The sequence below is a fragment of the Chrysochloris asiatica genome, unplaced genomic scaffold (genome assembly GCF_000296735.1).
Source record: "Chrysochloris asiatica unplaced genomic scaffold, ChrAsi1.0 scaffold00213, whole genome shotgun sequence".
Lineage (NCBI taxonomy): Eukaryota > Metazoa > Chordata > Mammalia > Afrosoricida > Chrysochloridae > Chrysochloris > Chrysochloris asiatica.
Genome location: NW_006408731.1, coordinates 4,856,667 through 4,871,976, shown reverse-complemented (window position 1 = coordinate 4,871,976; position 15,310 = coordinate 4,856,667). Strand labels below are relative to the sequence as shown.

The following is a 15,310-nucleotide window of genomic DNA, read 5'->3' as shown; positions in this document are numbered from 1 at the left end:
AGAAGGACCAGCAACCATGAGAAGGATACTAAGTCGACTCCTTCACTTACTCCTTCAGAACTAGGCTCAAGTATAAATTTATTGAGATAAGATAGCTTGTTTATTAGCTTTTAACCTAATTTCATGGTTTTCATCTTAAAAAATCATCTTAGAGGAAAGAAAACCCCTTTTGTCCTACAAGTAGAGGGTTCTCTCCCTGACCAGGTTGGGGATGCTCTAGTCCTTCCATGTTTAATGATGGGGTCCTTACTCCTGTGGAACCAGTTAAATAGTACAATAAGACTGGGGAACTAGGGTATTGCTAAAAATGTCATTTGGGATTTCAGATAACCTTGAACCAGCAAAAAGACCTCATGGTTGATACCAACCGAAGATACAACAAAGACTTCTCCATTACCTGGTTGACCAGCAGTACTGCAAGACCTGGGGACTCCTGGGCCCAGAGTCAATGACATAGCCACAAGAACTAGAGTGAAGAGTAAAGTGTTCAGTTGATAAGAATTGAGGGCATATGCATAAGAACACCCACATTTGTAGAAAATACCCACTTGACCTGGCTTCAATGACTGGACAATCAGAGCTCAACTAGAAGAAAATATAAGAGGGGGGATAAAAAGAGTAATCTGATACAATCTGATGAACTTGACCTATACCTATGGATCATTCCCACCCCCTCGATACACATGGTAGACAGGGATGGACAACTTGGACATTGGCTACCCAAATGGGAGGCTACAAAGGCAAGAAGTGACTGGTTTACAAGCTTTCAAGAGGGAGCCTAGATCCAGAGGTTGTGGAGGAAGGTAGAATCTCCACTGAGTAGTATCCAATCTGTCTGGATGGGGCTGATGAAAGGAGATGGGGATAGGACTCTTGTGGTATAATAGTGAATAATTGCTATCAAGACTGACTGTGAGGGTTGGAAATGTAAAGGTAGACATTTTGTAGCAAAAGGAGGGGAGTGGTTAACTTTGCAGTCCAGGAGAGGAGGTCCCTGGGACCATCAAGGGAGAAGAGCAGAGTGCGGGACCCTACCCAGAAAAACAGTGACACCAGAGATGAAGGCAGAGACGATGATGTGGAGAGATAGAGCAGCTGGGGAGTCTAGACCCAGAGAAGGAGAGGGGCTATGTGCTGATGACCAGGGAGCAGGCTTGCGGGGTATATCCTTTGGTTGTTTGATAATGCATGGAGGGGATTGTAACCATGGCAATGAAACGATATATGAAAGGATGAATGTTAAGCTAACTTCTCTCATCTCCTATGTAAATTAGCACATAATTCACAAAAAAACATTTAAAAGAAATTTCTCCACTCACATTCTGGACTTGTCTTCTTTAGATGCTGTAACTTATTATTGTGTAAAATATGAGAAAACTCAAGACCAAGATAATGAAATTACTTGAGAAGAGAAGCTCTCAAACCCACCCATCATATTCCCATATCTCCAAGGTCAGACAAAAAGAAATACCGGTGACAATGCAATTAGTGAGCTGGGAGGATATAACCCCATTATAGAAGAAAGGGGATCTGGGTAGTGGTTCCTCCAAACTGCCATCCCAGAGCTAGAAGCTTGTCAAATGGAAATGACCACATGCAACTTGTACAGGGAAAGCTGAACCCACCTTAGGTTTCTGGCTGACTCCCCTACTTAAAATAGGAATCATAATATTACCAATTTGTCCATTTGTCCCCTAGTTAGAAAAGATAGCTGCTTAGAGAACAGCTAGCACTGTTGAGGTGAGTGAAGTTTTCGCCCTGCTAGAGAACATAGTCCCTCTACTTCAGAAACAGAAGATGTCTACCAACTAATCCAATGGGATGTCTCCAATTTTTATCACTCAGTCCACCCCCCACTCCCAGATTATGCTAAACTGTATTTAAAGTATCTCATCCCACAGCACCATCGTTCAGCAGGAAGTAGCGTAAGAACGAGAGACAGATCTTGTTTCCCAAGACTGAGAAACTAACAACAAAAAGAGGAATTGAAATGAGGCACTGAGAACCCCTAAGGTGTTATAAGAGATTTTTGCCGGACCAAAGCAAAATAATAGAAGGAGGCCCTGGATGGCCATCCCACCATCATAATACAATAGTTTTCTCTAAAAATAATCAGTTCTTTTTCTTTAATTAGTAGTCAAATCCTACCCTGAGAAAGGCCTATTGCAGGATCTGAAACCACCATACATCTTTGATGGCCACCTGGAGAGATGAATGACTCAGGCTAGAGACAGCTTGGTTAGAGAGAGCAACAGAACCTTGAATGAACAGACAATGGAGAGTTCCTGAAATCCCTTGGGGAGGAGAGGAGGACAGGATCCTACCTCATACCCAAAATTTCTATAAAAACTCCCACCCCTTTTGTTTAAAAAGACAAATCTAAGAAAATTTCCCCTGTTCTCCTGAATATCAATTTTCAGTAAATTGTCTGAGTCTTGTCTCTGAATATTGGCTCTACCAGTGACAGATGATAAAGAGCCTTTTTTATGGTAACAGAGTTGATTCCAACTCATGGCAACCCTGTATGTGTCACAGTACAACTGTGCTCCATAGGGTTTACAATGAAGTGGAGCACTAGATCCTCCTTCTGAGGCATCTCTAAGTGGATTTGAACCTCTAACAGTTCTCTTTGTAGTCAAGTGCATTTAATCACTGCACCATCCAGGAATTTCTTGCTTTGAATTACTCATTGCCATGGAGTTGATTTCTACTCATATCAACCCTATAAGGCTGAGAAGAACTGCCCCATAGGGTTTTCAAGTCTGTAATATTTATGGAAGCAGACAGCCACAGTTTACTTCTGCAGAGGAAACCACTGACATTTCAATTAACAGTTGAGCTCTTAACTACTATGTCACCAGGCCTCCTTTTATATTCAATATAAAATAGTACCAGAAAACTTTCCACCGCTGAAAGTCATTGGAAAACCAGATGCTCCTCCAGCAAAATCACTCATCATAAGAGCCGTTTTCACAGGCAGTTTTCCCCCATTGGGTCTAGTGCAGTCCACTGTATTGAGTATCTTATGACCTGTGGAGAATCAAAGAGGGATGAGTATTCAAAGGGAAGTCTCAAAAACTGTGGCTTGAATCCCTAAACCTATACAGATGGTAGACTGTAAAATCTAATATCTGTAAATAGAAGAACTGCTTATGTCCAAGAAAAAGAAAAGAGAATAAGACATAAAAAAAAGAAAGAAAGAAAAAAGACATCTTTAAGAACATATTTTGAATTTTTAAGTGTACAAATTCATCTTGTTTGACTTGGTGAGTTATAGGTGTCACACAGGGACAGTTAATTTGGTTCCATTCCAGGATTATACAGAGACTGAATTCTTAAACTCAGCCAACTGTCTCCAAACATTGAGTCCAAAGGGTACAGAGAAGAGAGTGACTGGATCAACACAAATTCTTCCAAACTTTTACCAATTCAATACAAAGCTCATACCTAACTGATTGTTGGATCAGTAAGGCCACCTTCTCACATGAAGGGCAGATGTATATAGAATACTATCATATAATATAAAGTAATATTCAATGAAGGTATTGTTGTTAAGTGCCATCAAGTTGGTTCCAATTCATAGTGACCCTCTATAGTGTTTCCAAGGAATAGGTGGCAAGTTTGAACTGCTGACTTTGTGGTTCAAACTGACCTTGAGGTCTAGTGCTTTATCCCACAGAGTCACACTAGAACTCCAATAAAGGTAGGTTTGAATATGAGATATATGTTGCCTAATGAGAAAAGCTTTGCACCTATCACTACAGACTATAATACCAGCAATTTATTCTCTGCAAAGATTATCTAACTGATAGCCCATTTTTCTAAGACAGGAATATAGTTCACTATATTCTTTGAGGAGTCCTGGTGTGGATAAGCAGTGGACTGCTAACTGCAAAGTAGGTGGTTCAAACCCACCAACTGCTCCTTGAAAGCCCTATACAAGGTTGCTATGAGTTGAAAATGAACAGATGGCAATTAACAACAATATATTCTATGAAGCTAAAGACAAAAGAGAACAATGACCACAGGATGAAATTTTGGATAGCTATTACTATCGTTTTTACCAACAAAAGTTTTGTTTGTCATTATTGATGAGAAGAAAATACCTTTGTACTCCACAATAATGCAAGTATCCATCTCCGGATGAACACCATCCATCAAGATCATGAATCGAAGATTCTTATCCACCTGAGATTTAACAATAAACCCAACAACATGACAGCTTGGTTTGCATTCAAGACTTGATAAGTTCCCCAGCACCAACTTTCATCCAAACGACAGACCTATAAAGTGTGAGGTGTTGGGCTGCTAACTAGGTAAAAATGTACAGCCTTGGTTATCCTCTATAGGGTCACTATAACTCACAATTGACTGCATAGCAGTGAGTTTATAAAGTGAACAATAACACCAGGCAGGAACAAACTCCTCAGAACAATTAGCCACCTGAGAACACAAGGGTAGCATTAGCCCCAAAACAAAACTCAGAAGGCAGGAAGGGGCAGGAATGAAGAACAAATGGAAATGGGGAACACTGGAAAGAAGCGGGAAGAGTGCTGTTACACTGTGGGGACCACAACTAATGTCATGAAACAATGTGTATGAATTATTGAAAGGAAAACTAATGTGTTCTGTAAATTTTCAGCCAAACCACAATAAAAATAAATAAATAGAAATTTAAAAGCCAGGATAAATCTTCTGCAGAGACTGGTAAGTTAGTAACTTAAATTTGAAGAAATTCCCCTCATTTAGAATTAGATTTGATAGTCTGTCCCATGATAAGTACCTGACTACAATGTCAGTTTAAACTGAAACACCAATGATTCAAATCCACCAGTCTCTCTGTGGAAACCCTATATAGGGTCTCTATGAGTTGGAACCAACTTAATGGCACTTAACGACAGTTATACTACGGTTAAATGAAAAGAAAAACATCTTTACCAAGGACAGTTCTACCCACCATTTAGAGTTCAAAAAAACAGTTGTATTTACACAGTACCAAGTAAAGGTAAAATTGGCCATTGTTTCCTTCATTTTAAAGCAACTACCTCACCTGAAATCCACCCTGGAAAGTAAAATTGGAAAGTGTGGGGGGAAAAAACCCAAGATATCTGACCTGCTGCCATATTCCAAATGGCACAACATTAATATTTGTCAACAGGACACCACTCTGAGTCAGATTCCAAAATACAGGTCTTTCCGTGTTTCCAACATAAATGGGAATATCTGGTCTTCTCTCGGCAAGCTTCTTCAGTGTGGGGTAGCTAGGATCAGGCAGATGGAATGATTGAAAGGTGAAAAAAAAAAAAAAAGGATTATTTAGTACAAGAGACTGTTTGCTCCTTAAACCAACATGTTATCTAAGAAGAAAGGAACTATAAAAACAGATTCTGACCCAAATCTAGAACAGGTTCTACTCAAGAGTGCCTGTAATGGCAAAAAGAGTTTTCTAGAAGATTACTCTTTATCATTAGAAGATATCATATGCCATGCCATGTAAACATCAACCAAGGGTACAAGTTCCATCTACTACACTGATGCTGCTTTGAGTAGGAGTCGTTTTAACAGAAGGTGCAAAATGGAAAAGACAGACTGCAGAAGTTGTGAATAGGTGAAGAGTGTCACAATCTCCATTTCTTTTCACTCCTCAATCAGCATCTCTCAATGAGACAAGGCTGGACCATAGCACTGGATAAGGAGATTCCATGGGTCAGGGTTTTCCAGCCTCCCAAGGCTGGCAGCCACACTTCAAAGTTTGATCGACAAATAATGTGTCCTTTGTCCTTAAGGAAGGTCAGAGCTTACCAGTTAGAAAGGCTATACAATGTAGAGGAAAACTACAATCAACCATCACACAATCAATTGCACAAATATTTTTTAATATTATACCTTAACTTCTAAGGAGTTCTGATAGCATAATGGTTATGAGTCAGGCTTTTAATCTCAAGGTCAAACTGATTACCTTTGCTCTTGCACACTTTTAAAAGGTCTTGTGCAGTCGATTTTCCTAATGCAATACATCCTTTGATTTCTTAACTGCTGATTACAAGAGCATTGATTGTGGATTCAAGCAAAATGAAGTCTTTAGCAACTCCAATCTCTTCTCCATTTATCATGATATTTTTCATTGGTCCAGTTGTGAGGATTTTTGTTTGCTTTGCATTGAGGTTAAATGCATATTGAAGACTATGATCTTTGATCTTGATCAGTAAGTATTTTGAGTCCTCTTTGCTTCCAGCAAACAAATTTTTGTCATCTGCACATTGGAGGTTGAGTCTTCCTCCAGTTACAAAGCCGTGTTCTTCTTCATATACTCTAGTTTCTCAGATTATTTGCTCAACCTAAGGAATAATTAAGTATGGTGAAAAGGGATACAACCCTGGCAAACATCTTTCTTGATTTTCAATCATTCAATATCCCCCTGTTCTGTTTGAATGACTATGCACAGATTCCTCATGAGCACAATTAAGTGTTCTAGAATACCCATTCTTTGCAGTGCTACCCATAGCTTGTCATGATTCACACAGTTGAAAGCCTTTGCATAGTCATTAAAGCATAACTAAACATCTTTCTGATGTTCTCTACTTTCAGCCAAGATCCACCTGACATCAGCAATAATATTTCTCATTACACATCATTTTTCTGAATTGGGTTTGCATTTCTGTTATTGTTTCCTGTTAATGCTCTATTGAACTTCTTTTTTAAACTATCTTCAGCAAACTTTTACTTGCATGTGATATTAATGAGATTGTTAGGTGATTCCACATTCCATTGGGTCACCTCTCTTTGAAATGGATATAAATATGGATCCCTTCCAATTGGAGGACCAGATAGCTGTCCTCCAAATTTCTTGGCATGGATGAATGAGTGCCTCCAGTACTTAATCAGCTTGTTGAAATATTTCAACATGTGTTCAATCAATTCCTAGAGGTTCATTTTTGCTCAATGTTTTCAGTGCACCTTGTCCTTTTTCCTTCATTAACCATTAGTTCTTCGTCATATGCTTTATCTTTAAATGTTTAAACATTGAACATTGCTTTTTGGCACAGTGACTCTGTGTATACCTTCCGTCTTATTTTGATGCTTTCTGAATCATTCAATCTTTTGCCCATAGAGAAATTATGTAGAGGCTGGTGATTTTTTTTTTTTTTTAATGGTTAACTGAGTGATAGTTTACATGGGAGAATATTGGATTTACATCACCATTTCATTGCAATGATTACAATCTCCTCTATGCATTATCATTCAACAGTATTTGCTTCCATTCCCTCTGTTTTTCTTTATTTGGGGGGTTGGGGGTTGGGGTGGGGAGATGTACACAAAAACACTCAGGAATATATAATAATTTGAACAACCAAAGGACATATTCTGCAAGCATGCCTCTTGGCCACCAGCACTCAGTCCCTCTCTTTCCATGAGTCCAGAGTCCTCAAATACTCCCTCTTTCCATGTCTTCATCTCTGCCTTGCCTCCTTCTCTGGTGTCTCTGTTTCTTTGGATAGGGTCCCACATTCCGCTTGTGCTCTTCTCCCTTGATGGTCCTAGGATCCTCTGTTTCTGGACTGTAAGATTAAATACCCTCTCCCCTTTTGTTACAAAACTTCTACCTTTACAATTGTGACATGAAAGCAGTTAGCAATTAGTCATGACAACATTTACTCTCTATTGAATCATAAGAATCTTATCCCCATCTCATTTCACCAGACCCATCTAGAGAATATGAAAACTTCATTCAGTGGGAATTCTATCTTCCCCTGAACACTCTTAACTAAACTCCCTCTTGAAAACATGTAAGCTAGTCACTTTGTGCCTTTATCACCCCCTCATTTTAGGTAGCCAATGTCTAAGTTGCCCATCCCTGTCTACCCTGTATATAGAGGGGATAGGATTGATACTTGATGTGAAGACTCCTCCCCTTTCAATTGGTATTTTGAGCTACTACATCCATGAGTATAGGTCAAGTTCATCAAACTGTAGCAGTTTACTCTCGTTTCCTTTATCAAAAATTATGTTTTTTTATCTTTCTCTAGTTGAGTTCTGGAGTCCTGGTGTGGCACTGTGGGTTAATGTGACAGACTGCAAATCCATTTGAACTTCAAGGTTGGCGATTCAAGCTCACCAGCTGCTTCTCAGAAACTCTGTATTGGGTTGCTATGGGTTGGAATTGACTCAACAGAACTTAACAACAACAATAGTCGAGTTCTGATTATCAAGCCATCGAGGCTAGGTCAAATGGGTATTGTCTGCAACTTTGGGTGTTCTTGTGTGTCTCCCCTTACTTCATATCAGCTGGATGCTTCACTCTCAGCTCTAGCCCTCCATAGCTATGTCCTTGTCCATGAGGTCAGATGTCTCCAGGTCTCACCACACTTTGGACCAACCAGTCCTTCCTCTTCTCTCTCTCATCTCCAGGTCAATGGGAGTCTATGGAATATGGTTGAACTCAGCCCATTTCTTCATTGCTGACTTTCCCCCTCTTCCACTCACCAGTAGGCCAATGTGGTTGCCAGCAAGCTTACATGCCTGCTCATTTGTTTCCTTTGAGTTTCAGTCTTGGAGGGGGGTTTGTCCTGAAGGGACTTGATTGCTTGCCTTGATGGCTTCCCAGCAAATAACTTGCTTATTCTTGTAGTAGCAAATCATATTGCCATTTTTGTTTGGGGTTTTTCCTGCAGATCTTCCTTTGAAGATGTATCTTCTGCTCCTCTAGCTGTTCCAGATTGGTCTGCTTGTCCTTTCTAGTATGAATGTCCCACCTCAGAAGGTTCTGGATGAGACTCAGGATCCCACCTAAGTTGCTATATACACTGCAAAGACTCCGTAAGAAACCTATTTCACTGGGCAAGTTCTAGGACCCTTTTAGGTATTCCAATCAATTATAGGCTGAAGACGAGTTTACAAGCTTTCTGAAGTCATGTTTCCCAACATTCCTTTCTATCCCACTGAAGTGTCTATTTTACAATAGTAGGCAAAGGAAACCAATATTCATAAGACAGGCAAGCATTTTGGTATTATTTCCCCTCTTCAGACTATGAGGCTTGTGATTTTTAAAGAGCAGTTTGGTAGATTAGTTCAGTGCCTGACATTTCATTAATGTTAATGTGGTAATTGTAACTGGAGAGGTCCTCTATCCAGTACTCCTATTATTAGATCAGGATATTTAAATTTTTTATTTCTTGACCTCCTTGAGATATCATGGAGGGACTTCAGGGTTATTCTGACTTTGAATACATAGTTTGTGTGAACATGTAATTAATTTTTTACAGAGAAAACATCCACAATTTTCACAGATCTTCTATAGTACCCATGGCTAAAAAATATTCTAAATTCCTACACTAACTCTTTGGTACTGGAGTTTGGGATTTTATTTGTGATTTCCTTGAAGGGCATTTATGATTACCCTATTATTTATAAATTCAGGAAAAATACTTTTGTCTTAGATAATAACATCAGAATCACTTTGTTTGCCTATCATCACGCATGATTGAAAAAAAAAACATGAATATTACAAATTGAGGCTTGGAGTTTTTTTTTTCTGATCTTTCAATGTGAGAAATGCTGACCCTATTCTTCCCTTTTAAGGAGCTCTGGTAACGTAGCGGTTATGAATCGGGCTGTGGAACTGCAAAATCAGCAGTTCGAAACTACCAGCTGTTTCCAGGGAGAAAGATGAGGTTTTCTGTTCCCATAAAGATTTACAGCCTCGGAAACCCTGTACAGGGTCATATGAGTTGGTTCTGACTGCATGGCACATCACCTCCACCACCACCACCATTTTTCCCTTTTGAGTTTCTAACTCCAGGTCTCTGCACATTTAATTATGATAATTGAGTTTGGCTTCCTAGTAGCCCTTTGAAATTTTCTGTTCAGCTCTTTACTTCCTCATTTCTTCCATACACTTTAGTATCTCTGTGCTGGAGAGCAAGTTTTAGAGTCTCTTCTGACATTCAATTTGGTCTTTTCCTTCTTTTTTGTTTTCTTAATGACCTTTTGCTTTCTTCCTATATTTCTTCTTGAAGTCATCCCACAACTCTTCTGGTTTTCAGTCACTGATGTCTAATGCATCAGATATATTTTTGAAATGGCCTCTAAATACAGGTAGAATATTTCAAGGTTATATTTTCATTCTCTGGAATTATTTTAATTTTCTTCAGCCTCAGTCTGTTCCACAGCTGGCCCCTGACCTTGTTTTGACTGATGATATTGAGCTTTCCCACCATATCTTTCCACAGATGTAGTCAATTTGATTTCTGTGTATTCTACCTGGTGATACTCATGTGTACAGTCACTTTTTATGTTGTTTTAAAAAGGTATTTACAATGAAGAAGTCATTGGCGTTGCAAAATTCTATGATGTATGATCTCCAGCATCATTTCAATCACCAATGCCATATTTTCCAACAGTGATCCTTCTTCTGTTCTTCCAACTTTTGCATTACAATCACCAATAATTATCAATGCATCTTGGCCACATTTTGATCAATTTCAGATTGAAGAAGTTTGTAGAATTCTTCAATTTTATCAGCACTGACTTTAGTGGTTGGTGCGTAAATTTGAATAATAATGTTATTAACTGGCCTTCCTTGTAGTCATATGGATATTATCACAGACAGCATTGCACTCCAAGATAAATCTTGACATGGGCTGAGTTCGACCATGTTCCATAGATTCCTGTTGACCTTGAGATGAGAGAGAGAAAAGGAAGGACTGGTTGATCTGGAGTTTAGGGAGACTTGGGAACTCCTGAGCCCATGGACACAGGCCTGGCCACTGGAGGCTAGAGCTGAGAGTCAAGCATCCAGCTGATATGATGTGGGGGGAAGTGCACAAGAATGCTCAAACTTGCAGATAGTATCCATTTGACCTAGCTTTAATGGCTTGATGGTAAGAACTCAACTAGAAGACGACTGATACAGGAAGCAAGTGTAAATTGTTATAATTTGATGAACTTGACCTTTTCTTATGGATGTAGTTGCTCAAAATACCAACTGAGTGGGAAGGAGTCTTCACATCAAGGATTAAACCTATCCCCTCTGTACACAGGGTTGATAGGATGGTCAACTTAGACATTAGCTAGCTAAAATGGGGAGGCTTATGAAGGCACAAAATAACTCGTTTACAAGTTTTCAAAAGGGAATTTAGTTTTAGAGAGAGGGGGAGGAAGATAGAATCCCCCACTGAATAGTTTTCATCGTGTCTAGATGGGTCTGGTGAAAGGAGATGGAGATAGGATTCTTTTGATTTAATAATGAGTAATTGTTATCATTACTGATTAGTTTCGATTGTTATGACTGTAAAGGTAGAAGATGTGCAACAAAAGGGGGAGAATATTTAATCTTACATTCCAAGAACAGAGGTCCCTAGGACCATCAAGAGGGAAGAGCATGAGCAGAATGTGAGATCCTAAACAAAGAAGCCACAACACTAAAGATGAAGGCAGAGGTGATGACATGAAGAGATAGAGCAGCTGAGGTCTCTAGATGAATGGAAAGAGAAAAGCTGTGTGCTGGAGGCCAGGAGGATGGTTTGCAAAATGAGCCTTTTGGTTGTTTAAATTATTATATATTATTGTGTGTTTTTGTGTATATCAAAAAAGAGGGAATAGAGGCAAATACTGTTAATTGATGGTGCAAGGAGGGGATTGTAATTGTTGCAATGAAACAACAATTGGTTGAGGGTAAAACTGATGTTCTACCATGTAAACTATCATTCAATTCACAATAAAAGCCTTAAAAAAAAAAAAAAAAAAAGATACATCTTAAGATGCCCTTTTTGACAATGAATACAATGCCATTATTCTTGAATTTGTTGTTCCCAGCATAGTAAATTCTGCGATTGCCTGATTCAAAATGGTTAGTAACAGTTTATTTTAGCTAACTAATGCTTAGGATATCTATCTTTATGTGTTTCATTTTATTTTTGACAACTTTCAATTTTACTAGATCCATACTTTGGACATTTAAAGTTCCGCCACTCGTCAGTCAGTTTGCTATACTGTGGGGACTTGTATGTTGCTGTAATTATGGAAGCTATGCCACCAGTATTTTAAATACCCATGCTGGACAGGTTTCAGCTCAGCTTCCAGACTAAGACAGACTAGGAAGAAGGAGAGGCAGACTACTTCTGAATACTTAGTCACTGAAAATCTGATAAATAGCACTGGAAAACTGTCAAGTAGCATCAGAATATTGAATGTGGAATCATTATGAAGAGCACCAAAATGTTGTCACATGTAGTACCAGAAAATGAGCTCCTCAAGTTGGAAGGCACTCAAAATATGACTGGAGATGAACTGTCTCCTCAAAGTAAAGTTGAGTCTGATGAATGGATTAAAACCTTTGAGACCTTCATTTGCTGATGGGGCACAACTTGAAATGAAGAGAAACAACTATAAATATCCATTAATAATTAGAACATGGAATGTATGAAATATGAATCTAGGAAAATTGGAAATTGTCAAGAAATGAAATACATTAACATCAATATCCTAGGCATTAGTCAGCTGAAGAGGACTGGTATTGGCCATTTTGAACCTAACAATCATATGGTTTACTATGCCAGGAATGAATAATTGAAGAGGAAAGGCATTGCATTCATAATCAAAAACAATATTTGAAGATCTGCTTTGAAGTACAACACTATCTGTGATAAGATAGCATCCATATGTCTACAAGGAAGACCAGTTAATAAAACTATTATTTAAATTTATGTTGTTGTTGTTGCTAAGTGCCGTCAAGTTGGTTCTGACCCATAGTGACCCTGAACAGGGTTTCCGAGGCTGTAAATCTTTATGGGAGCAGAAAGCCTCATCTTTCTACCACAGAGTAGCTGGTAGTTTCGAACTACTTACCTTGAGGTTTGCAGCCCGATTCGAAACCACTACACTACCAGAGTTCCTTTTTAAACTTATGTACCAACCACTAAAACCAGTGATGATGAAATTGGAGAATATTACCAACTTCTTCAGTCTGAAATTGATCAAATATGCAATCAAGATGTATTGATCATTACTGGTGACTGGAATGCAATGGTTGGAAACAAAGAGGAAGGATCAGTAGTTGGAACATATAAGCTTGGTGAAAGAAATGATGCTGAAGATTGCATGATAGAATTTTGCAAGACCAATGACTTGTGCATTGTAAATACCTTTTTTTTTTTTTTTAATTTAAGGTTTTTTATTGTGGATTGAGTGATGATAGTTTAAAGGGTATATCATCAGTTTTACATTCAACATCTTGTTTCATTACAATGATTATAATCCCCTCCATGTACCACCAGTTAATAGTATTTCTCTCTATTCACTTTAGCTTTTTAAAAACCCACTCAGGCATACATAATAATTTACATCTCCAAAGGGCACATTCTGCAAGTCTGCCTCCTGGCCACCAGCTCTTAGTCCCTCTCTTCTTAGTCCATGAATCTAGAGTCCTCAGCCATTCCCCCTCTCCTTGCCCCCATCTCTGCCTCCATCTCTGGCGCCATTGCTTCTCTGGCTAATGTCCCGCATTCTGCTTGTGCGCTTCTTTCTCGATGGTCCTAGAGTCCTCTCTTTCTGGACTGTAAGATTAACCACTCTCCTGTTTTTGTTACAAAACTTCTACCTTTACAATCGTGACAGTCGCAATTAGTCATGATAACAATTATTCACTATTGAATCATATGAATCTTATCCCCATCTCTTTTCACCAGACCCATCTAGACAATGTGACAGCTATTCAGTGGGGACCCTTTCTTGCCCCCTCATACTCTTAAACCAAACTCCCTCTTGAAACCTTGTAAGCCAGTCACTTTGTGCCTTTATTGTGCCCCTCATTTTAGGTAGCCAATGTCTAAGTTGCCCGTCCCTATGTACCCTGTGTACAGATAGGATAGCATTGATTCTTGATGTGAAAACTCTTTCCCTCTCCCTTGCTATTTAGAGTAACTACCTCTCTGAGTATAGGTCAGGTTCATCAAACTGTAGCAATTTAACCTTGTACCATTTATTCAAAAAAAAGAAAAAAACATTTTTTTTTCAATCTTCTTCTAGTCGAGTTTTGATTATTGAGTCATCGAGGCTAGGTCAAAAGGGTACTGTCTGCAAGTTTGGGTGTTCTTGTGAATCTCCCCTCACTTCATATCAGCTGGATGCTTCACTCTCAGCTCTAGCCCTCTGTGGTATGTCCTTGTACATGGGCTCAAGTGTCTTCAGTTCTCACCACACTTTGGACCAACCAGCCCTTTCTCTTTTCTCTCTCATCTCTAGGTCAATGGGATTCAATGGACTGGGGTTGAACTCAGCCCATTTTTTCACTGATGCCTTTCCCCTCTTCCACTAACCAGTAGACCAATGTGGTCACCAGCAAGCTTACATGCTTGTTTGTGTGTTCCCTTTGAGTTTCAGTCTTAGAGAGGAGTTTGTCCTGAAGGCACTTGATTGCTAGCCTTGATGTCTTCTGGCAAACAGCTTGCTTATTCTTGTAGTAGCTAGTCATGCTGACATTTTTGTTTTGGGTTTTCTTGATGATCTTTCTTTGAAGATGTATCTTCTGTCACTGTGGCTGTTCCAGGCTGGTCTACTTGTCCTTTCTAGTGGGAATGTCCCACCTCAAAAGGTTCTAGATGGGACTCAGGATTCCACCTAAGGTTCTGTACACTACAACGGCTTTGCAAGAGACCTATTTCACTGGGCAAGTTCTAGAAAACCGTTTAGGTATTCTAATCAGTTATAGGCTGAAGATAAGCTTATAAGTTTTCTCTAATCATGCTTCCCAACATTCCTTTCTATCCTACTCAAGTGTCTATTTTATAATAGTAGGCAAGGGAAACTAATATTCATAAGACAGTCAAGCATCTTAGTATTATTTCCCCTCTTCAAGCTATACCTAGATCCCTGTAACCCAGAGCCCTGTATTTCCAAGGTTGAGCATGAATAACTATTTACCTCTGTTCCACTAGGCCATGTAAATATGTCTCAGTGTTCCCTTATCTATCTTTTTCTTCCACCTCCTCCCCACTTCTTGTATTGCCCTCCCCAACACCCAAACTAAACCTCCACCCCAACCCCATTGTGGTTACCTTATATTCCATTAGTTCTTCCCTCCATTTAAGACAGTCTATTTTGTCCTGTAATCTACCTGTCTTTCCCACCACCTGGATCTCTGTTCCTCTGTGCATCATTCTCTAGTTGTTGTCTGTTCTTGTTGGTTCTCAGTCCACACAACTTCCTTTAGGATGTATTTCATAGCAGGGCTGGCTTTGGCAAAATCCCTTAGTTTCTGTTTATCCTGGGATGTTTTGACTACACCATTGTATTTGATTGACAGCTTTGCTGG

At 39.2% G+C, this 15,310-nt stretch overlaps 1 protein-coding gene across 1 annotated transcript in view; it reads right to left on the bottom strand.

The window, feature by feature from the left end:
- The window catches only part of LOC102830793 (cytidine monophosphate-N-acetylneuraminic acid hydroxylase-like), an 83,445-nt gene that overhangs the window by 39,793 nt on the left and 28,342 nt on the right, over positions 1-15,310 (bottom strand). Inside the window, exons 5-7 of the mRNA XM_006872825.1 lie at positions 5,114-5,261; positions 4,107-4,188; positions 2,893-3,030 (exon numbers count right to left, since the gene is read on the bottom strand). Of these exons, the coding sequence (XP_006872887.1) occupies positions 2,893-3,030; positions 4,107-4,188; positions 5,114-5,261 (368 nt within the window). The remainder of the gene's footprint in view (positions 1-2,892; positions 3,031-4,106; positions 4,189-5,113; positions 5,262-15,310) is intronic.